This window comes from Kwoniella pini, chromosome 4 (assembly GCF_000512605.2).
Source record: "Kwoniella pini CBS 10737 chromosome 4, complete sequence".
Classification (NCBI taxonomy): domain Eukaryota; kingdom Fungi; phylum Basidiomycota; class Tremellomycetes; order Tremellales; family Cryptococcaceae; genus Kwoniella; species Kwoniella pini.
This window is the reverse complement of record NC_091719.1, coordinates 1,489,883-1,512,422: the sequence shown is the minus strand read 5'-3', so window position 1 is coordinate 1,512,422 and position 22,540 is coordinate 1,489,883. Positions and strand designations below refer to the sequence as shown.

Genomic DNA, 22,540 nt, shown 5'->3' with positions numbered 1-22,540 from the left:
ACAAGCAGGACTTCTTGCCTTCCTATAATACTCTTCCTTCACCCTAGACGCCAGGGTAAATGTGCTTCTGATCTTGATGGAGAAGATCTTTTCGCTTACGCAGCAGATCTGATCATGTAGAGAATGATCATTGGGGACGGTGGGGAAGAAATGCCAAGAAAGCGATGATCAAAGTCCTACAATATAAACAGAAATCTTTCCTTTCATCCAACCGTTATTCGGTTTCCTGACCTGAGGCATAGATTGTGCGAGGGTGTGATCCGCAAAAATGGGATGCGAAACATCCTCTTCTTATCACACGACCGCATCCCCATCGCAAACCTTGCTTTTTGACAGGAATCACTTGATCAAACAGATCTGAAAGCATAAAGCATAAATACGCTTGCTCAAACACTTCAAAATTTAGAACTTGCCTTCTGTGCTCTTACTTGATATTATAAGTATATTGAATTACCACAGCGAACGTGAAGAATATGTTTAACGCACAATATCAACTATTAATTGCCCTTACGGCTGTCGCATCTTATGCTCGAGGTGTGTATGTAGGATGTTTCGACCGAGAAGCGATTTTTCAAGGAGCCTCTGGTCAATACTTGTACAGTGGTGAGGATCCACCCTCAATACCTTGCGATGTGAGCTCGACGCTCTGTATTTTGCTATCAAGAGCCCAAACTAATTATGCCGGGAATTACAGTGTCAAAGTATAGGTTATAATTTTTCCTATCAATATCAACAGTACGGTGGAGTAGGTATATACGAAACTTCAGAAAATATCTTATTTAGCCAATTTTCGATTTGTTGATATCTTAATCGACCATTTTAGCTATAATATATCTTAATTAGCCAATTCTACTATTTAGCATCTAATTCAGCCACTTTTAGACAATAGACAAGATGTAAAAATGAGGGGAAAATGTTTGAAGATTTAAGGTAATTGTTCAATAATTTGTTAAATAAGAATAAATCGCTACAACACCACAATTATACCCGTTTCTTCTTTGATAACAACCCAGACAGACAATTGTAAGCAGTCTGTACTACACCTGACATTCCTGAAATCCTGGTAGTCCTCCTGTATTTTCCACTCTTCCCGAAATTTGTTTCTATCTCCACCGCAAATTGCCAATATGTTTGACATTTTCCGCACCTACACCGTCTTTTCTTAGCAGGGATAAGACTGTTGGGCAATGGTGGGACTCTTGGATAGATCATCACCTTCAATGAAAGTGATATAAGTCTGTATATGGTGTCAGGTTATATATAAGCTATACATGCCGTATGCATGTCCTGTACTTGGCTGAATTAGATGTTATATAGTAGGATAGGCTGATTGAGATCCAATATATCTAAAGTGGTCGATTAAGATATCAACGATTTGAAAATTGGCTGAACAAGATATTTATTGTACGAAACTTGTTTTTGTACCAATTTCGCCCCTGATTATGAATACTACCTGGACAATTGGAATCTATGTGATGCCGGAGTTGATTCACCAGGCGAAGCATACGTGAGTCCTGATTAATTGTCCAGTTTGTTTGCCCATGAAGCTAAGTTCCTTTATTTAGGTCAATGCCGATGCACCTCAAAGCGCCGGCTGGACTAACATCCATTGTTATCATCCAGCCCAGACCTTGAACGGTTTCTCAGTTTTCAACGTCTTTGAATGCTTTTTGTCCGGCCGGCACTACGGCATGTTTGTTGAAAGACAATGATGAAGATAGCTATGAGGTGAGCTCACAGTACTATTTTAGCGATATAAGTAGCTTATTTGTGCTTAGTGTATTGATACGATGAATGAGCTAGAATCTTGTGGAGGATGCTTAAACGGTCGAGTGGGTAACGCTGGTCGTGCTAATCCAAATGGTACTGAGTGAGTGGTATCTTCTCGAGTGACCGAAATTGATCGCTAACCCAGTCATCACAGCTGTACTTCTCTGCAAGGAGTATCCATAACAGGTGTAGCTTGTATCAACGGGAATTGTGAGGTCCTACAATGTGCCGAGGGGTATGACTTGAGAAAGGGTCAGTGTATTCCTAATAACAATCATTGAGCTGTATACATTCTGTACGCTTGGATTTTCTTAAATTTCCTCTTTATGACCGATCAGTCGTTTAGGTACGATCTATGCATCTATGTCAACCCTTTTCTAGTCAAGCTTCCACACAGGACTGTTTCTTACCGATCTTCAATGGGCAAAAATCATAAGCATATCCTTCTCGAGCGTGATACTATCCTTTGATGAGAATGTCAAAAGCTCTCAATACACAGGTGTCATCCCCGCTCTACAACAATCACAATCGTCACCCGATCTATATTCACCCTATATATGCATCATTTGTTTGTACTGATCTGTCCATGGCCAATTGGTGTGATGGTGTGTGACTCTGATCGGAAGATCCAATTCCGGAATTTTTCTAGACTTGCAACCCTAGATCTACTCTGAAGGTGGGAGTCAACGTGATGCGTTTTGATTGGAGAGGTCGTGTTTGAATCATTTACAGGGAAGCTAGTGTCTTCCAGGAATCTCGATGGAGGATTACCTCATTTCTACCAAATAAAAGGATCTCTTCCCCATTTTCCAATCATTCGTTCGCTTGTTCATTAATCTCCTTATTCATTAATCTTGAAGCGAGATGTCTCGATTAAGATTAATTCATATTGGCGTCATCATAATATGTCTACCTAAAGTCCTGAGCAACTACGTTGGTTGTTTCTCACGAGAAGTCCTTGAAGGCGGACAGTTGGAAGACATCACCGCTACAGGAATCGATTGTCAGGTAAGCTGATTTACAGACTTCTGCATGGTAATTTAACGAGGTTCAAACATGCTAAAACTCTCACTGATACGCTATGATATAGGCCATCTGCTACAATCAAGATAAGCTGTATTCGTACGGGTATCAAGAGAGTGTCAATCAAGCTAGTTACAAGTCGTGGTGTTTCTGTACCGATCAAGCTCCCGACCCAAATTACTTAGTGGCGGATTGTAATGTTGATAATGGATTGACAGTGAGTTACAATTCCTAGCATATTACAACTTTTCTCATCATTACATCGTCTAGGTCATCGTTCCATACCAATTCGCATATCATTTCGTTTGGTACAACTGTCACTCTTTCATCCCATCCACTCCTGGAACAGTAGTCAACTCAGCCAGAGATTGCTGGGCCTTGTGCAACCCTTACTCGTGGGCGGGTGTAGTCTACGACCAAATCGATCCCGACATTATCACTTGCCGCTGTTATCAGTACGATGATCATCCATGGTATGGTACTCCAGCAGCTGAATGTCTTCCTGGCTCTTGGTTTATCTATAACCATTATCCGCAACCCAGTGGAGCAGTCAGGCGTCGCGTCAGAGCATCGCAAATGGCTTTGAGCGATGGCCGATGTCCCACCGGTCTGACTGCCTGCGGCATTCCGGGTGCCACGGAAGACTCTTACGAGGTCAGTGGTGAAACTTTTCTTGAAGAGTTTTGTTGATCCATAGATTATTCTCTTAGTGCATTGATACAAAGCTGGAGCTGGAACACTGTGGTGGTTGGGCACATGCATTGGCGTTAGAGTCAGGAAACACTGGTGTGAAGTGAGTAAATTCAGAGATCAATGGAGCTTCTGCTTATCAACATACTTATAGCTGCACCGCTCTAGAAGGCGTTACTCAGAATGGTGTCACTTGCTTGGCTGGCGAATGCTTAATATTCGCTTGCCAGGAAGGATACTCTCTTTTCAATAACGGCTGCATCCCAGATTCTTAGTGGTCTTCATGTATTCAAACAGAGAATGTAAACTCGTGACAGACGGTGTGAACAGTTTGTACAATATCTATATATGCATTGTAATTATTCAAATGAAGTAGAAGAGCCGCAGGTGTATTGAAACTTTTCATATAGGTACAGATGCATAGATGCTGTCGATCCAATCATCTAGCATCATGCAGATCAGCGAATGCTGGATATATACAATCTCGTCCAATCGTTCAGTCATGTGTTCATCTACTCTGAATCGAAGCGAAAGGTACGATCAAAACAAGTACATAAATCATCTGATAAGGCTCTAGCTCGCTTCACGCGCCAGCATGATTCTCTCGATCATCAGTTCCCAAGGTGATCTGACCAATGCTCGACTGTGCGTACCTCGACGCTGAGAATGGTCAATAACTTTAGCTTCATCTGTAGAAAGGTCACGATACAACATAGTCCCAGACATTTTTCGTCAATTCGCCATCCTAGGCGTCCAAGACTACGTTGAGCTTGTGGTGATATCACAAAGCCCAACCGCTCTATCTACAAAATGCTCAGTTGCTTCTGGCTTATGGCTTTCATTTCGGTCGCCACCCTCGTTTCTAGTCATTTTGTTGGGTGCTTCACCAAAGATGTCTTAGAGGGACGTAGCCCAACTAAAGTATTATCGGATAATTCAGGCTGTGATGTGAGTCTAGACATCTCTATGTGTCCAAAAGACGAAGCCTGTAGTCCATAAAGATGCTCAAAGCTTTTGTAACACTAGCGAGTCTGTTCAGGAATCAACACAGACTTTGTATTCGAGTACCACTACGAAGATGACAACCCCGATCACGTGTTCTGCCTTTGCACCAATGATCCGCCTGATCCCTACTGGCTACTCGGTGACTGCAATGGTGAAGATTCAGTAATTGTGAGTGCGTTCCGCCGAAAGATCCTTTGTCTCGTAAAAAAGCTTTCAAGAACGCTCAACAATTATACTTCACAGATTACCGTACCATACAAGCGAGATCATGGGTTCGATCTCTATGGTGGCTGTCACGACAAAAGTTCCGTTATATCCAGCACTCCTGTCGATTCAGCATTAGCCTGTTGGGATTTGTGCAATACATATCCATTCGCCGGAGTGACTTATAATATCAGTACTACGCCTTACACACCCTTGTGCAACTGCTATGAGACTAACAATTATCCTGAATTTACATCGCCAGGGTATGGTTGTTATTACGAAGCTTTCTTCCCGTATTTTCACACTGTTCAGCCCAGCGCGGTCATTAGACGTCGAATGCGAGCAAAACAAGATTTTCTCAGTGGACACGATCTCAGTCTCTGTCCAAGCGGTATGACAGCGTGTAAAGTCTTGCATGGCGAGTCAACGGCTTATGAGGTGAGCTTGAGATCGTGTTTATCATCATTAACAGCTCTCGCGCAGTGCCTCGATATTCAGGAAGAGCTCGAATCTTGTGGAGGCTGTCGATATGGGGAGTTTCCCTCGCATGGGGATGTTAAGGGGACGAAGGGTTTGTTTCGAGAGTGAGCACAGACACAAAAATGTCCAACGATGGATTATTGGCGAGCTGATGTTCGACCGGGCGGCAGCTGTACGAGTATAATTGGGGTTCAACTTGGCGCAGTAACCTGTGAGAAGGGGCATTGCCACATAACCAAGTGCGATGAGGGATACGAATTCAGTGATCATGAATGTCACCTCATTGCTTGAGAAGAGAAGAGGCAGCTTTGATATGCCAAACAATAATTATAATACATAAGATCCTCTTGTGAGGGGACGCAGCATGCACACTGTACGTTACCATTTGCCCAGTCACACGATTGGCGGCCAAGTATCTCTAGAACTCTGCAAAACGTTTTCGGGATTTTTTAACAGAAGGCTATCATTTTGAGAGTGCTAGATTGGACACTGCAACGATAGTATCAAAGACAGATGAGGTACGTTGGTATCCGCAATGCTGATGTTCACCATTTACCCGGTGTTCCATCACTGAAGAAGATTATTGACATATACTGTAATGCTTTAAATCAAAGTTGAATGGCACTCACTAATTCCATACATATCCGCTGTGAGTCTCGCGCGTGGCATTGTTTATGACATTCTGCAGGCCAGCTGGTTTGATAACATCTAAGTCGTTAGCCGGGATTTTGACAACCCAAAAGCCAGCTCACCTGCGGACTCGTCGACTGACACAGTCACCGTTCCATCGTCGAGGCCGAGGTGTTTTGCCGTAAGCTTTCCCATGTCCCTTGATATACATACCTAAGACTCAGCCAAGCTGTCGCTGATCAGGTGAAACTGTACTTACGTCCGTACCCAACCAGGCCATAGAGGGAAGATGATCAGCTCTGGATGCTCGAAGTGTGCATAGCGGGCCTGATCTCATGATCAGAAAACCGAGTCAAGATAGTAATTGAGGAACATTTTGGACTTACTAGGTATGTTGCTCCAATTTTCGTTATCCCGTAGCATACATTTTGTCTATCTGGCACTCTATCCAATACACCGGCTCCAGATGATATGAATACGAATTTAGATCCCGCACGTAGTAGTGGTCTACAAGCTTGGAAGAAGAGAAGGTTTCCCTTCACCTGCATTCGCAGTACTGCTTTAGCTATGGAGCTATTCTTTCTCCCGGCAACTTACGACCCAGACTTACGTTAACGCGCCAATGATCCTCAAATGCTTGCGGATCTATGTCTTCTATACGAGCCATCGCTTGCGACGTCAATATAGCTGCATTTGATATAGCCTGTGTATGAATCAGTTCGATCACCAAGTAGCTCAGCTGTCCACATTTCAAGATCACTCACAATATCGAGTTTTGTAATTCCGTATCTTGACTGCAACTCCTTGATAGCCCTTTTTGGTCCCTCAACATCCGTCACATCCATTTCCACCCTTATGATCGAGCTTCCTGTGCCAATAATGCATTCTATTTCATCTGCTTGCCCAAGTACTGTCCCTATCACGATGTGATCCGGAAGTGCAGCGTATTTATGTAGTAGTCCGAGGCCGATGCTGTGAAGGAAATTTAGCTAATTCAGGCAACCGATGAGTCTTGATTGCTATTTACCCCTTATTCGTTCCAGATATAATCACTACCGTTTTGTCTTCAGGAAGTACAGACACCATGATCACAGATTGTATTGACTGTTGATCACCAGATGCCTGATCGGAGATAAACTTATAGAAGCTTGCATCGGATAAGAGCGAAAGAAGCCCAAAGCTGGGCGTAAGATAAGGAATTTCATCGGCTACAACCGCGTACATCGTCGCTTCCTTCGCTATATTGCGCAATCAACACGATAAGCGTCCATGTGCTCGATCCACGGTATTATTGGCTCAATACCATATTGAGCTGTCATGAGCGCGGTGAATGATAAGACTCGGGGCGAAAGTGTCGGACAATAAGTTTCGATTTCAGCAGTACATCATTGATATTTCACGATGAGCGAGATATATGATGTCCACACCTCGCTGTTGTTCGATCCGAAACGCTTAGAGTGGCTCGATAACGTGTCGATAACGGTTAACAAGCAAAATGGACTGATAACAAAAATAGTGAAACGGGAATCAGAAAAAGCAGAAATAGCAGAAGGGGATTTGGACTTACGAGGAAAAGTGGTATTACCGGGATTGGTAGATGCGCATACTCATATCTTCCTGCACGCTTACTCGTATGTACAGTCCCGCCATGACTAACAGACTCTTCTCTCGGCGATTGACCTATATGATTAGTGAAAACCCTTCGGTTAATCAGAAACGAGATGAAAGCTTTGTAGAAAGAATAATCAGAGCGACAAACCATTGCAGAATAGCTTTACTGGCTGGGTATACGACGTATCGGTAAGTAGGCGACGCACTTTGCTCATACATTGGCTATCTTTCACTAAGCATGCATCGCAGTGATTTGGGGTCAGAATCAATGCAAGAGGCAGATGCGAATGTCCGAGATGCTATAAATCGTGGTCTCATGCCAGGTCCTCGGCTGTTTGTCGCCACAAGAGTTATTGCTTCTACGCTTGCCTATGAGCCTAGAACAGAAAATCATATAGGTGGAACTTGTTTACCAGCAGGATGCGATGCCGCAGACGGAGTAGATGAGCTCAGAAAAGCTGTCAGAAGGAGAATTGGACATGGTGCGGATATCATCAAGGTATATGCAGACTATAGAAGAAGAATAATGCGTTTCCCTCCAAAGCAGCAACACCCATACAAATCAGAAATCAAGATACTGCCTGACGATCCTAATCCAGACCACAACGTCTTTTCGGATGAAGAGCTCAAGGCTATAGTAGACGAAGCCAAGATGGCAAAAGCACCTTGCGTTGCTCACGCTCATACAGAGGATGGGGTGGTGGCTGCTTGTAAAGCGGGAGTTCTTAGTATAGAGCATGGATCCAAAGCTGGAAAGAGGGGCCTTCAGGCGATGAAGGATAATGACGTTATCCTATGTCCAACTTTATCGGTCCTCGAGTCAGTGCATTGGCCGACACTTCCAACCATTCTCGATAACGTAAAGAAAGCTTTCGACATGGGTATAAGAATTGCTGCGGGCGGTGATACCGGTACATTCCCACATGGAGAAGGGGCGCGGGAGATAGAGCTTCTGATAAAGGCAGGTCTGACAGTAGAGGAGGCTATAAAATCAGCTACATACAGAGGCTGGGAAAGTTGTGGAGGTGATTTATGTGGTCGAAGATTTGGGTGGTTCGAAGAAGGCTGTTCAGCTGACATCATCGCGCTGGACACCGATCCTAGGACGGACGAAGACGCTTTCCGAAAGGTCAACTTCGTAATGAAGGATGCAGTAGTTTGGAAACAGGAGAATCAGCCGGTGGGAATAGTAGAAATAGGTAAACCTGTTCGGGGTGAATATCTGAAAAGAACTGTTATATAGAGTATGAGATTCATATTCGCACACTGCAATACTGCTTGTCAGCAATGTAAAGAGCAATCAGAATACAACATGATATGAAATCCGTCCAATCCCCATATGCTTTTACTCTCTGACCGACGTTTAGACTAGAGTATCTAGTTTCGTGCGCCGCATGATCTGGCCTACATCCTTTCGCTGACCATCACTCTCTGCTTTCTTGACTTCTTCCAAGAGATATCGAGTGTTCTGTACCCGCGCTGCACCATTCACCCCTGTGTTGTTGGTGTCAAACCACTCCAGAATCTCTTGATACTGTATTTCAGAAACATCAGCTCGACATCTTCTCGTACAGAGACTTTGTAGGCGTACCTTGTTCGTATCTTTGGTCTCAAGCCCAGCAAAGAAGATTGGTAGCGACAGCACACCATGCAGTGTCATCGGATCACGACGAGTTAAATTCAAAGTCATTGATATTGTCCGGTCGATTGACCGTATTGGTGTTGGATAATTGAGTATGCGGGATAATTGGATCACAACACCATGATACATGCACGCAAGCATGATCTCGAAACGAATATCGTGATTGATCGATTGCTGCTGGATAGTCATGACAGGATTCGGATTTTCGTCTATGGGATGCAGTTCGTCGACATACAGATCCAATTTAGACGGATCCAGCAATTTGTCGATACTGCAGATCCGTTCGTACAGCTCGTCGCCTAAACGTAAAATTCTTCTTACTCCGATAACGTCTTGATCTTCTCTCGCTTCCCGTAATCTCCCTTCGATGACGGTGGATTGAGCTGAAAGATACAACATATGTAGGGAGGAGACTGAGCTGAAAGCACCTGTACTGACAGTGGTTTCAGGTGAGTTGAAGATGGCAGCACCAAGATGAAGGGTATAGAGGGGCTCGCTCAAACCAAACAGCGAGGTCTTCATGTCGTACAGCGCGAGAATGGAGGCCATACGTTGAAGCAACGGAGAACTCTTGCTGTCCAGCGGCCGGCTTTGATGCATCTTGTCTACCTCATTCAGCAAATGACGAAGCTTTTCCAAAGGAACGCAGGTCACCAATCCGTACTGCCCATACACCATAAATGAACAGTACACAGCTTCTAAATCCGTTTCAGAATCAGTATTAACGAATTCCAGATTCTGGAATAGCAGTTCTCCACATAGCCTATACTTGCGATCCGCGTAATTGAGGCATTCTTGACGAGCCGTAGGATCCATCGGTACGGTCGTGGCCATATGCCATGCGGACCAAGCTAACATACCGGCGTATAAAGACGGGCAGAATAAACTAGCAGCGAAAAGCGATATATAATAGTTCGGAGTGTTATGCTGGAATGGCTTGTGTTAGTGTGACGACTGATCAATGGCTAGTTTCTTGACTCACTTGTCGGGTGATGGCTCCATCGGAGACTGTTTCTAAAAAATACGTCGCTATTCTCTGATCGACCGCATCTGGAAGGACTGGTGTACAGAAACTGCGACGAGAGCCACTCAAGTCATCCGAGAAGTCTGCAAGGTTGAACGGAGCGTTATTTTGAAGATTGCCCGTCAGATCAAGCCCGGTAATCGTTGGAAAAGTAGCAGCAAACGGATCGTTCAGGCCGAAGAAAAGATCAAAATTGATATCCGCCAACAACGGTTCGTTGACATCAGCAAATGATTGCAGCTGATCGAATGCGTTTTTTGTGTTGTGTTGATCATAATTTCCACTATTGAAGTTGAATAGAGACTGATCGACTGGATCGAACGATGCCTGATTGTTTCCAGAATTTGAACCGGGAAGGTCAGGGGGAGAGGTATCTGTGAATGATGTAACATCTTGCTGTACACTTGACGAAGACGAGGCCGCATTTGGCAGATCTAATGAGTCTTCAGCAACGTCCTTTGTTGAATTCTGCGTAGATCTGGTATTTTCGGGCAGTTGAACTGAAGATCGATCGTTTGTCGTCATACTCCGCGAAGCATGAATACGCTTGCGCGAGGTTTGTTGACGTTTCGGGCGGGAAGGACCATCCTCAGTAAAAGTATCGATAAGTTCCGGCCATCGACAGACCAAGCTGAGTCGTTGACAATGACCGCAAGATGGCTTATCCCTATCGCATTTAACTCTCCTTTGACGACAGGTCCGACAACCTATTTTTGCTTATTAGTGCCTGATATTCAATATTTGTTGACTAGCTTAGCCCATATCAACAGTACTTACCATCTTTTCGTCGCTTGAAGCTTGCTTGAGAAGTCATAATATCATCAATGATGGTGTCAGAGGGAAGATGACTCGAGGAAAGCGATGGATGCGAGACTATCCGGGATAGAAGATGGAAAAATAACATACATACGAAAACTAGGCTAAGATCTTTTATTGAGATATACGAGATAAGCACTCACAAGCACGTCATCTACTGACAAGCGCATATGGCCGAAACTTCGACGTCAACATTACGTGATTCTTATCTATTCTCAAACGAACCGACAGCCTAATAAGTCATTCTTGACACACTTGGATAGAAATCCCAAGCTGCAACCTTCATTGGCAAACAATTTTCGCGAAAGACTAGCTAGGACCATATTTAGCCACGTTCTTAACAGCAAAATCTAGTATATCTGCTATGCAGTGTGGTAGACAAGCGCGTCCGGCTTCTTCGGTTCAACAACGAACGAAGATCAGTGTGCATTCTTTCATTCCAATGACGCTTAACCGCCATACAGCCAAGGACTTCACCGGATCATTCGAATGCTCTTACCCGAATCAAAGTACTTGACAGCTCCATCACAATCATTGTTGTTCTTATGGTGATTCCTGTTCTTCCACCTCTGAGAGGAGCAGAGCATCAAAGGTTGTGTATAACTTCGCCATCAGTCCTTTCTTTTTCAGTACATCGACTGAATTATGAATATTTCTGCAGGATTCGCTCAAAGATGATATTTGTACTTTTAATCACTCACATTGCCCTGCTAACTTTTACTTTCAGTTACGTTTACGTAGGATGCTTCGATTCAAGTATATTGCCGCAAGAGGGAGGTGTCAGCTACGATAGTTACTTGATCGATTGTCAAGTAAGCATCCTTACATATTCATCTTGTTTTTACTCCATAGTTGATAGGGACACAGGGTCTCTGTCAAGTCAACGGTACAGAATACTCTTATTCTTGGCCAGATCCCGATGATCAAACCCCTTTCCCAGAATTGAGAATATGTCAATGCGGAAGTACTCAACCGGATGGACGTTTCCTTGTACCTGCAAGTCTTTGTGATTATCCAAATATACAGGTGAGCGATGAACTGTCAATCTACATCAACGTACGTTCCAGCGATGATACAGCTAAATGAAAAACGATAGGTATTTTATTTACCCTCACCAAGTGATTGGTCTTTCTCCGGCTGCTTATATCGTCCCGGCTTTCCTAAAATCCAAGTTGACAGCCTTATCGACTGCTTGGAAACCTGCGCAGGCTATCCTATCGCTTTTGTAGTATATAACGACAGTCATATCCTTTGCAATTGTTCAATATCTATTCCCAATCCTGATGATCTACAAACAGTATGCGGATTAGGTGACTGGGCCACGTACTCAGAAAGTATCGATGCTCTGCCAAGCGCTTTCATCTCTCGTAAGCGTAAAGACATACTCAGGGGGCGACAAGGGAAGGCAACCTTTTGTCCACAGGGATATCAAGCTTGTTTGATACAAAGTGAGCTGAATGGTCAATATGAGGTGAGTCAAGATAATTTTAATTAGATGTCTATGGCGAAATAGAGCTGAACACTTTCAAGTGTATCGACATTGAGCAGGAACTAGAATCATGCGGAGGGTGTATGTACGGAGAGTTAAACACAGCGCAAGCGTCGACGAAGAGCAGCGGTGAGCAAATGGGAACGGAGTGAGTGATGCTTTTTTGTACTGAGATCATTTGCTGAACTGATATTTGTGCTGTCTGTTGTTTATAGCTGTACTCGGATTGAGGGAGTCAGAACGGACGGAGTAACTTGTTCACAGGGAAGATGCATCGCTTTTGCCTGTGTAGAAGGATTCTGGCTAGACCACGAGAAATGCTTGCGCTTATGAAGCTGGATATAATGCTATACATCAGGTTCCTGGAGATCACATACATAACATCTAGCTATCAGTTGAATGCAGACATCTCAATCACTTTGAATCTCCACCACACGCGATATAACTTGTTCCTGTGAGACATAACTAATTCGAAGACACGAATTGCACTGCACCAACAAAATCACGTAGTATCGCATTGATGCTGCCCATTTCCGGGCCAGACCAAGGGGAGTTTTTCTCAAATCTGACATAATTGAGACCACCAGCATAGTAGGTCACTACTCCGACTATTGAGCTAGTCAGCCGCCTGTCAAGTATCGAATGAGACGGGCCAGCCGCACTTAAACATACTATTTGTTCCACCAGACCTGTCTCTCATAGCTTTATCCCAATCCGCGCCCGCGAAATTGAATCCAGAATTGTGAGTGTAGATCAAGTACTGTCAGCCAAGATTATCAGCGTTCGACAACGGGTGGTGAGACTGAGTGGTTTCGCACACTCACGTTTAGACCCATTTTTGTGGTTCTGAAATCAAGGTAGGAGATTGCTCTATCTGGGGAGCTCTTATATTATTCAGGTGACGTGTACGCTATTGCGAAACCTTATTAGAATATTACATATATATATGAATCGCAATCCCCTTCTGGGACAATTTCTGAACTCTTCGGACTGTGTCGTTATACGGCCAAGGCGGTGAGAACCAGGCAATCTGTTGATGACGCCATTCAATTTCCAAATACTTTAATTGGATGGTGGTCGGGACCTCGTCTCTAAACGAGCCATGAGTTGTATGCAAGATCATGCTTCTTGATTTTTTGGCTCTTGAAGCCTCATGTTTGGGTTCCATACTAGCGGATTAATCAAGGTACAGAGAAGTTTGTCCCATTTTGACTTATTCTACTGGCAACAACCCTGAAAGTTTCTTGCTGTGTATACAGATGCCATCGTCGTGTGACTTTCAGAAGGTGAAGTTATCAGATCAATGGATTAGTTGGCAATTCCATCAAACACGATGTTTGGTCGCCTCGACAGATGCTAGCTATCTCCGTCATTCAAGGGGTCATTGCGATAATCTAGCTACGTTGTAAAGAATTCCCCCTATTTCCACTCTTTGCTTTCTTAGCACCCTCAACGTCATCGTTGCCTTTTCTTTTCTCTTTTGCGACCCCACAACAACTACCATCTCAAAATTCATTCATCATCAAGATATGGGCAATACATTTTCAACCGTAAAGTGGGAGTCACCTACCGGCGGCAAATTTCGGATCTACGTCAGTGCTTATAATATTTTACCCTAATTGACCATTTAAGCTCGGCATGATAACCAACCGGGATTTAAGCTTATCACTTTTACGCGCAGTCTCGATTTTATGATGTATATGGATTAGGAAATTGGAAGCCTGTCGAAGTAGAAGAAAGAATCGTCGGTCATCCGGCTTTCGAAAGAGGTAAATTGTCTTATGCACACATCCATGTCGTCATATTGATGGTGACTTCGGATCAAGTTGGACAATGTTTAGTGATGGTTGAGCTTAAATCTAACGGAACTCATGAGATTGAATTTCGAAAACAAAGGGCATGGAAGGATAAACAGGTGAGGTTCCTTGATTGTGCCTTAGACGGCCTTCCTGCTCCTTGTAAGTACACAATTAAAATCGTCTACACTCTTATGATTTTAACGATTGACATAATTGTGTAAAGATCATTGGTGGGGATTGGTAATTATTCGACCTCATCTTAGAATTGCGAAGGAAGCTGCGGATAAAATAGCTTCGGCTACCGGCCGATCCGTAATAATCTCTGCCCAAGACCCTTTATCCGAGATTGTACAAGAGAAACAAATTGTCAAGAAGAAGGTCACCATTGCTGAAGAACCGCAGAAGAAAGCTGCATCTTCGGGTGATAAAGAGACTGAGGTAGAAGGAAAGAAGGTTGAAATGATAGTCGAAGAAACCACCACAACGGTTGAAAAGCAGCCTGAAGTAGAAGCAATCGCCGCAGGATCTGAAGGATCAAAGAAGTCGCAGAAAAAGGGGAAGCCTTTACCTGAAGTTTGAGCAGATGATAATTCCATATTTCAGCATGCATATCGTGATATATGATCAGCAATCTTTTACAGACTTTCGGCCAAGCTTTCTCTTTGACCGCTTTAAAACTCGTACCAATGTCAACCGAGAAGATAGCACCCTTTGATGACGTATTGGATTTGGATCAAAGCGTGGATCAATATATATCGATCAAGGTTGATCACGATTGGAATTCAGAATGAAATATCATACATCTTTGTTTCAACATCCTATGTCTTAGATCGTCACTCTATCATTCACCCCCACAAGGAAGCTAAGCGTATCACACGGTATGGGAGCAAGTAGTTCAAAGCCCCCCCTGCCTCTCAATGCTGGTATCAGTTTCACAAACAAGACTAATACTTAAGCTGACGAGAGATATAGGCTCTTCATTTCCGAGTGTATTCCTTTCAAAATCTGGACACATATGACAAATGTCTCGAGTTTTCGAATACAGTCTCTGATCTGGGTGAGTTCCTGTTTTCCTAGTCATCCTTCTCTGGAAGTATCGATCATACATCCACCCCGAAATAGCTGATTCCCAAGCTGGACCAATTTAGTCAACAAAATCGCCGTCACCAAACTTACGGATGATCTTACCTTTATTGCGTGTTATCGAATCACTCCATACAGAAAGCAAGACATCAAACTAGTCTGTGCAGACATCAAAGCTTTTTTAGGTTCTCAGTACAGTAAGTTAGCAAACCCCGCGCCATTCTGAAGGTGTATACTGGGAGAAAGAAATTAGTTTGTGATCATCTTGACTCGCAGGTGTCGACCATAGTCATAGTTAGCTGTTATGACGACTCGTGAACTAAGTATGGAGGAAGAATGATGGCCAGATCCCAAAAAACCTTAAAGAGCTGTGCAATAGTGAAGAATGAGTGAATATACATATATGATAATGTATCATAGTATACAAAGCCGCTTTCACGAAATCATTCTTTGTTGTTTTACTGATAGATAGGAAGGCAACTGATGGACAATTAATTTTGGCTCACTTTGATCAGCTATTGATGTGATATGGTTTGAAGGAAAGGTCAAAACCAGCTGCCGCTCCTTTTTTCCCATGCTTAGCAAAAAATACTCTGATAGATGGCCTTCAAATATGAAAGGATTCAAAATAATGAGGTCATAGCTCTCTTGACAAAGGACCTTTTTGCTGCACAAGACCTTGCAAAGCCCAAAGTACATTCAATGTTGAAAAACTGTTGGATTCAGTATAAGTACCGTATCTGCTGATTTTTAGCCAGCATCAGAACGGCTGGAAATACAGGATCAGTCAAATCGGTGATGTTCGAAGCAATCATACTAGCTGGACTAGTCTTGTTGAACTATTCTCAAGCTCTACCCACCTCCCCAACAGTCCAGCAAATCCAGGCTTCTAGGAGCGATCAAGGCCACTTGATAGACAGAAGAGCTGAAGATAGCTCGATACCTCTGGAGCGAGATGAGTCAGCCGGAATCTTTACAGCGAATATGGTGATAGAAGGTATTCTACTTCCGATGCACGTGAGTCGAATTTGTTGCTCCTACTGGCGGAAATGGCTGAGATATATGATTTTCCAGGTGGACACCGGATCTTCACAGCTTTGGGGAGCTCATGAAAGCTGTCAAGCATGTAGAGATGCACATATGATAGTACTGGATACTGTTCTGCCCGAGGAATGTGAAAGAAAAGACATACAGTATGGTGCGTTAGCTTATTCAAACAAATCACGAGCTATTCCGATACTGAATGATGCTCGTAGCCGCTGGAACAGTTACTGGATGTTTAGCCAATACAAGTGTCAGCCTCGGATCATATTATGTAGAAGATCTGAGGATTCTCCTCGCCACGGATATATCGGAAGAAATAGCTATGCATGGACATCTATACAGGTAAGTCTGTACAATCCAACCCAGCGTACTGTGGAAAGAGGAAACTAACATATCGTCAACATCGTTAAGCGGTACTTTGGGATTGGCAGACGATGTAAACGTACCCCCACTTTGCATAATCATTGAGTAATCCCAACTGATAATAAATGTGGTGCTGTCAGAAACTCACAATTGGCAACACTTCGACTTTCGGGTCTTCGCTGTTTACACAAGGACAAATACCTAGTCCCAAGATCGGCTTTTACCTTCCCGGTAGAAACAATCCAGTTGACGAAGGTGAGCACTTTTCGCGTTAGTATACTCATTGAGTAACATATTTATCCTGTGAACTAGGCAAGATGGCTTTCGGCAACTCAATAGAGAGGTGAGCGTTATCTGTTTACCTTGAGGATCATGCTGATTGATCAGTATCAGCAGATTCACCACCAATATTGAACCGATCACTTTACCTCGAGCACGACCAGACGATGGAGTGTACGTCATCAACGTGACTAAAGTATCTGTTGGTGAAACAACCGTAGCTTCTAACCAACAAGCTGTTCTGGATACAGGGTATGTACTGTATGATGAGATATTTTATCTCGCGAAGACTCTACGCTGATGTAATGTAAATCAGATCACTAGGAATTGGTATACCTCCTAGTGTAAGTTGGCTTGTTCCTCTCGGATTTCGAAAATGGGAAGTAACAAATAATTTTGTCAATACAGATGTCCGACAACATCTTGAGTACCATATATGGAAAGATTACGGAGGAAGATGGAGGAAAGAAAGTCAATGGTTCATCGCCTCTGGGCGAGAACAATTTGACCTCCTTGAGTTTCACGTTCGATGGCAAGACCTTCAATGTGGGATATGAGGAGCTCATCAGTACGTCACAAGAAGACGGCCAATGCTGGGCTCTGATGGATACATATAAGGGAAGTGAGTCAATGAGAAGCTGCATGAAATGACCTTGAAAGTTGTCTTGACTGATGCTCATGGTGGCGATAGACGAAGCAGATGAGACATGGATTTTGGGAGAAGCATTTCTGCATACCGCAAGTCCATCCTATATTCTATGACTTGGGTATCCGTCTTTGTGCTTACGAACGATTGTCCAGGTATACCATGTGATCAACATCGAAGACGGTACTGTGGATTTGCACAATGCTTAAGACTAGGCGGTAGGACGTCCAGCGTGCTTTCAGTTCCATAAGTAGACATATATATATCATACATGAAATTTTGAGCCTATGTAACTACAAAGTCTGCGCGGTCATCACACTCGATGTTTTCATACTAACTGCTTCTTAGCAGAATGTGATGATGATCTAAGAGGTAAATTCCCCAATCAGCATCTCGTACGTGTGACACCAGTGGAAGTGATATCACTTACACCGACGTCGGAACCTCGGCATTCCGTTCTTCTGCCACTGTACCAGTCACCACCAAAGAATCCACCGGGACATTGTTCTGGAGTACCACCAGTACAAGGTCCTTCAGCAGCGGAACCTCGATCGCAATCGTAAGTTTCACCTTCGAATTTATAATTCATCTTGTAGTGGCTATACAGTGATGTAAATAATTAGTAATGGAGCAATAACAAGACGATGATGTGGAATAAAGATCTCACAATTTGTGGTTACCAAAACCAGGGGCGTCCATGAGATCGTAACTGGCACTGTTCATCATACCATGACCAGAGCCATCGGAGAGTGTGAATTGGACCGCACCGCAGTTGACACCTCCATATTGGCAATGGGCATGCTCGAATTCTTGAAGATATGCTATACCAGATACGAGTCCTGGGTATGTACCGTTACCTCGTGGTTGAGGATGATCGTTATCGGTGTAGACGGCCTTTCCAGAATTACAGTTGCTGATGAGCTGCGATATCAAGAAGATTACGTCAGCTCAATATCCATCATAGATAAGCCTGCCAGAGGCAGAGAATGTGACAAAAACAGAATAGAACCAGGGGAGTGTCGGTAAGTGAGAACATGCTGATAGAGATAGGATAGTCGAGAGTTCTATAATGTAGATGTATATGAGGGGTAAAATGGCTGCTGGACTTGTGACTTACTGTAACTTTGTGTTTCTCCTCTGGAGGTTCTTGGTAGGTTTGTTCACCTTGGAAGTCAGATACGTACTTGTATACGGGGGATTCTGGTTGAATATCGTCTTGTTGATCTTGTTCGAAGTAGGCGTTAGCCATGACTTCATTGGGTTCGTCGTCCGAGTAGGTAATTTGCCAATGAGCTCTAGGAGCTACAGCGGCGAAGGTGCCAACAGCAGTTGAGATGATGAGAAGGATTGGTCTAAACAACATGGTGTCTGTGCGGAAGTGTGATAGAGAGTCAAAAAAGGCAAGAGGGTTGAAAAGTTGAATGTAGCAGAGATTTTAAACCAATGAGATAATTTAAAAAAAAGAAGAAGATTGAAGATGAAATAAAAATCAAAGGGGGTTTATATACCTCATACCCCTTCCTAACATAGTGATTCCTAGACTGAAAAGAACTTGTACGGATGACATGGCATTACGTCACTTTTTGACCATAAGTACTGATGAAATCATTTATCGGTGGTCCGAGCGTCAAACAAAATCCAGAATTGTACCAAAGGAATGGTGCATAGAAGGGAAGCGAATTACATTTTCAATAAAGATCATTGATGTAAAATCAGTGTACCCTGATCTGAAACATACCAAAGCAGTATGCATGGGTTATCATTTGATAAATTACAAACCATGAGCCAGATTCCGTAGTGCAGACTTCCAGCGGGATTCAAACGAATATCGGTCAATTAATAGATTCAACAAAAAGTGATGTTGATCTGGATAAAACTCCAAGCGTTTCGTCAGACTACATTATATGACAGAGGACGCAGCCACAAAACACACTACTGCTATGGAAAGACATTATATAGCCTTTCACCAATAGTGTTACTTCCAAAAGGCTCCAAGACATCCAGCAGCAGAAGTATCTGTGCAAGGTACTGGAGCATGTTCGGTGTGAGATCCGGTATAAGGGAAGTTCATTTTGTATTCGCTAATTGATGAAGTATATAATAACGTCAGCTCACTCTCAGGGATGTACCAATAATTCTTGAGCTTTACGGAGAGCTTACCAATCTCACCAATTTTGATTGCCCGATCTAGGGTCGTCAAGTAAAGAATAATCCGCAGCATTCTTCCATCGGAGCACTTTTTGCTAAATGAAATACTGCCAATTGTCAATTTTTCATGAGCCTCACGCTGAAATCCTGATAACCTCATATTCAATAGCTAATAGAACCGATTATTAGTAGATAAGATCTTTTCAACTCTTACCTTCTCACGAGCACTTACAACCACATGTAGATCGCACGACAGTCAAAAACAAATCTAATTCCATCGGATCGAAAGACCGTGATGCCCCCAACACAAAAGCTGATTCAAGATCAGTGTTGTGGTTATACGTGTAATTAATCACGTGTGCTAAATCACAACGAAATGATAAGAGCACATTCTTGGCAATTATTCGAAAGTTGAAGATCTTACAGATTTTATAGCTTTCTTGAAATATGACCATAGGAGTCCACCTACCTGGTTGATGTACTAAATAGTACAGTCTCTGAGGAAGGATAGTCAGATATAGGAAACATGACATTCTTGAGATCTGGCTTACCCATGAACCGCTCGGAAGGATTCCACCAAAATCTTGTCGTCAACCATATATACCTCGCGTACCTGATATGTGTTTACAAATCAAGCCTCCCATCTTGTGTGCTAGCTTTTTGCTGTATCTTTCGGTTAAGATCAGATTTAATGATCGGAGAAATCAAATAATCGAAGAGGAAATAGAGTAGTGGAACGTGCAGGTGGAAAATAGATCTCTCCAGGTCATACGAACGTAGCCCGAGTAGGACTGTGCATGACAGTCGTACAAATTGAGCAGGAGTACGCAATTGGGCAACGATGCGCTAAAACGCCACGAATGACAGACGGTAAGAATCCGAATCATGTGAACATTGGATGCTGTTTCGGTTGACACTGTAAGCGTAGCAAATTATGTCTCAACATCGTGTGAAGGAACGACATTCTCTTATGCACTTGGTGATTTAGGTGCGCTGAGAAGTCCAGTCGCGATGAACTCAAGCGATAAATTGAAAGATGAGAATTCAACATGCCATGATGTGCTACTACCCCTCAGTTTCTCCCTAAACTAGCACAACCGATATGTGTTTGTTAGTTCCGCTGTATATCCAACAGGAACGGTGTTGAGGACTGATCTGCATATCTGCATCCTTTCGTATCTAGGGTAGCGGGTCATTTCCCATGCTAACCGGATCAGGTAGTCTAGACGTCAATCAGGTTACTGAAAAAGACGGAAAAGAAAGACGGAACGAAAGTGATCAGCAGGTCTTACGATCAGTGAACATGCCAAGAATCATGGATTGTCCAATGTTCATCTCCTCGGATCCTTGATGAAGTCAGATTCACGCGGACTAAAACCTGTGTCATTTGTCAATCACATTGCAGCCAAAATTGATACATACACAATCATACTATTCAACACTCTGAGTTACAGAGTATCAGAACGGGCAAACAGATTAGCCTGTCATTTGGACTATTCCTTAAAAAGTCGATCAATAGGTTGTCGTGATGGTCTGGCCATTCTCAAGCAAGCGATTGCTCAAAGATTGGCCACAATTCAAATACCTCAACATTCCTGGGGAATTTGTGAGTTTCAGCGTCTAGAATTTACAGTGAAATGAAGCCCAAAAGAAGCTTCATTAAGTGATTACTATCGAGCTGACAGATATACTAATATATAGCAATTGTACATGATGATACCGTCGAACGATCACGTTGTGCATTCTTCGATACAGACTTTCGCCAACAGTCCTGGTAAGTCAAGAGTCTTGATTGCATCAGGTTCTTCAAATCGTATACCCCTTAAATGTCATGCTGTTGCTTTCCAGTCATTCCTACTGACAACTTATATAGGTACGATCGGATTTGCAACATACTGCTGTGCCGGGAATACCTATGTCATTTATGGCAGAGATACACCTTTTATTGACCATGAATTGGGTGATTTTTTGGGACAACTTCAATATCACCTCGGATATTGCTATTGTCAGAGTGAGTTTACTCAACATTCAATGCTTACCACTTTAAAGTCTGAGCTCATCCTCATCGTTTGTACAGAAATATTGTATGCTCTCTACTGGAATCCATAGAAATCCTCTTTTAATTTCTTCACTATGTGTCATTCGTTTTGTAGAAGCTAGAATTTCCATCAAGTTGTATGGTATAGTATAGATCATGATCATGTAGTCGATGACAAGTCAATACCTAGCATTTTAAATATGTTACAATGAGCTGACGAGAGATGAAACAAAAATTTTGCCACTTTCATCGTCCGCTTGATCTGACTAGCCGGAAATGTATTTTACATCAACCCAATCAAGATCGTAATCATCAAAGACCATACACAAAAAGATCCTCGGATTGGACGAAATAAAATCACCGATTGAAACAGTCACATGTGTACGTGAAACGAGAGTTGAACGATTCTTCGTTTCGCTTGACTCGAGGGAAGGGAAATATTTTTCCCACTAGCGCAATCGATAAACTTCATTTCCTTGTGTGATTCTTCTTCGGACTCTGCTTATCACGTCTTCCGAAAAATCGTGGCTAGTGCATGTTGAAAACATCCTCCATTACAAATCAATTAGGATGACATTTTCTGCTTGATTGGAAGTATTTAATGATTCGTTTGAATCAAGTGGATTCGATCATCTCCTCGATTCATTCTCACTTTAGATCTCTTTCTTATCCATATTGAGCTCACTTGAATAACTACTTGTGCAACTCTCTCCGCTCAAACGCATATTGAGATTTCAGAAAATCATTATAGTTCTC

General features: G+C 43.0%; 11 protein-coding genes across 11 annotated transcripts; 7 read left to right on the top strand and 4 right to left on the bottom strand.

Moving 5' to 3' along the window:
* Positions 1-473: 473 nt before the first annotated feature.
* On the top strand, positions 474-2,051 carry I206_103584 (uncharacterized protein; the record flags this gene model as incomplete). The annotated part of the gene is made up of 7 exons (XM_070202794.1): positions 474-632; positions 695-745; positions 890-930; positions 1,396-1,507; positions 1,648-1,728; positions 1,779-1,870; positions 1,925-2,051. The coding sequence occupies 7 exons, from the start codon at positions 474-476 to the stop codon at positions 2,049-2,051; spliced, it is 663 nt and encodes a 220-aa protein (XP_070058895.1).
* Positions 2,052-2,634: 583 nt separating this feature from the next.
* I206_103583 (uncharacterized protein) lies at positions 2,635-3,758 on the top strand (the record flags this gene model as incomplete). The annotated part of the gene is made up of 5 exons (XM_019153185.1): positions 2,635-2,778; positions 2,861-3,010; positions 3,064-3,447; positions 3,504-3,586; positions 3,638-3,758. 5 exons carry the CDS (start codon positions 2,635-2,637, stop codon positions 3,756-3,758), a joined length of 882 nt encoding a protein of 293 aa, XP_019013346.1.
* Positions 3,759-4,293: 535 nt separating this feature from the next.
* On the top strand, positions 4,294-5,463 carry I206_103582 (uncharacterized protein; the record flags this gene model as incomplete). Its single annotated transcript, XM_019153186.1, has 5 exons — positions 4,294-4,431; positions 4,510-4,656; positions 4,732-5,130; positions 5,176-5,276; positions 5,343-5,463. 5 exons carry the CDS (start codon positions 4,294-4,296, stop codon positions 5,461-5,463), a joined length of 906 nt encoding a protein of 301 aa, XP_019013347.1.
* A 254-nt stretch (positions 5,464-5,717) lies between these two features.
* On the bottom strand, positions 5,718-7,026 carry I206_103581 (uncharacterized protein; the record flags this gene model as incomplete). The annotated part of the gene is made up of 8 exons (XM_019153187.2): positions 5,718-5,742; positions 5,802-5,865; positions 5,925-6,001; positions 6,062-6,129; positions 6,189-6,344; positions 6,413-6,505; positions 6,567-6,774; positions 6,830-7,026. 8 exons carry the CDS (start codon positions 7,024-7,026, stop codon positions 5,718-5,720), a joined length of 888 nt encoding a protein of 295 aa, XP_019013348.2.
* Positions 7,027-7,203: 177 nt separating this feature from the next.
* On the top strand, positions 7,204-8,656 carry I206_103580 (uncharacterized protein; the record flags this gene model as incomplete). Its single annotated transcript, XM_019153188.1, has 3 exons — positions 7,204-7,433; positions 7,495-7,602; positions 7,663-8,656. The coding sequence occupies 3 exons, from the start codon at positions 7,204-7,206 to the stop codon at positions 8,654-8,656; spliced, it is 1,332 nt and encodes a 443-aa protein (XP_019013349.1).
* Positions 8,657-8,776: 120 nt separating this feature from the next.
* I206_103579 (uncharacterized protein) lies at positions 8,777-10,893 on the bottom strand (the record flags this gene model as incomplete). Its single annotated transcript, XM_019153189.1, has 4 exons — positions 8,777-8,947; positions 9,005-9,982; positions 10,038-10,786; positions 10,857-10,893. The coding sequence occupies 4 exons, from the start codon at positions 10,891-10,893 to the stop codon at positions 8,777-8,779; spliced, it is 1,935 nt and encodes a 644-aa protein (XP_019013350.1).
* Positions 10,894-12,849: 1,956 nt separating this feature from the next.
* On the bottom strand, positions 12,850-13,220 carry I206_103578 (uncharacterized protein; the record flags this gene model as incomplete). Its single annotated transcript, XM_019153190.1, has 3 exons — positions 12,850-12,992; positions 13,057-13,144; positions 13,209-13,220. The coding sequence occupies 3 exons, from the start codon at positions 13,218-13,220 to the stop codon at positions 12,850-12,852; spliced, it is 243 nt and encodes an 80-aa protein (XP_019013351.1).
* Positions 13,221-13,913: 693 nt separating this feature from the next.
* On the top strand, positions 13,914-14,762 carry I206_103577 (uncharacterized protein; the record flags this gene model as incomplete). The annotated part of the gene is made up of 4 exons (XM_070202793.1): positions 13,914-13,976; positions 14,066-14,153; positions 14,211-14,342; positions 14,407-14,762. The coding sequence occupies 4 exons, from the start codon at positions 13,914-13,916 to the stop codon at positions 14,760-14,762; spliced, it is 639 nt and encodes a 212-aa protein (XP_070058894.1).
* Positions 14,763-16,064: 1,302 nt separating this feature from the next.
* I206_103576 (uncharacterized protein) lies at positions 16,065-17,807 on the top strand (the record flags this gene model as incomplete). The annotated part of the gene is made up of 11 exons (XM_019153192.2): positions 16,065-16,283; positions 16,341-16,464; positions 16,523-16,652; positions 16,722-16,746; positions 16,814-16,928; positions 16,986-17,016; positions 17,070-17,204; positions 17,269-17,296; positions 17,361-17,574; positions 17,644-17,690; positions 17,754-17,807. 11 exons carry the CDS (start codon positions 16,065-16,067, stop codon positions 17,805-17,807), a joined length of 1,122 nt encoding a protein of 373 aa, XP_019013353.2.
* Positions 17,808-17,942: 135 nt separating this feature from the next.
* Positions 17,943-18,961, bottom strand: I206_103575 (uncharacterized protein; the record flags this gene model as incomplete). The annotated part of the gene is made up of 4 exons (XM_019153193.1): positions 17,943-17,963; positions 18,029-18,197; positions 18,266-18,519; positions 18,716-18,961. The coding sequence occupies 4 exons, from the start codon at positions 18,959-18,961 to the stop codon at positions 17,943-17,945; spliced, it is 690 nt and encodes a 229-aa protein (XP_019013354.1).
* A 2,313-nt stretch (positions 18,962-21,274) lies between these two features.
* On the top strand, positions 21,275-21,855 carry I206_103574 (uncharacterized protein; the record flags this gene model as incomplete). Its single annotated transcript, XM_019153194.1, has 4 exons — positions 21,275-21,352; positions 21,448-21,520; positions 21,620-21,757; positions 21,824-21,855. 4 exons carry the CDS (start codon positions 21,275-21,277, stop codon positions 21,853-21,855), a joined length of 321 nt encoding a protein of 106 aa, XP_019013355.1.
* Positions 21,856-22,540: the final 685 nt, after the last annotated feature.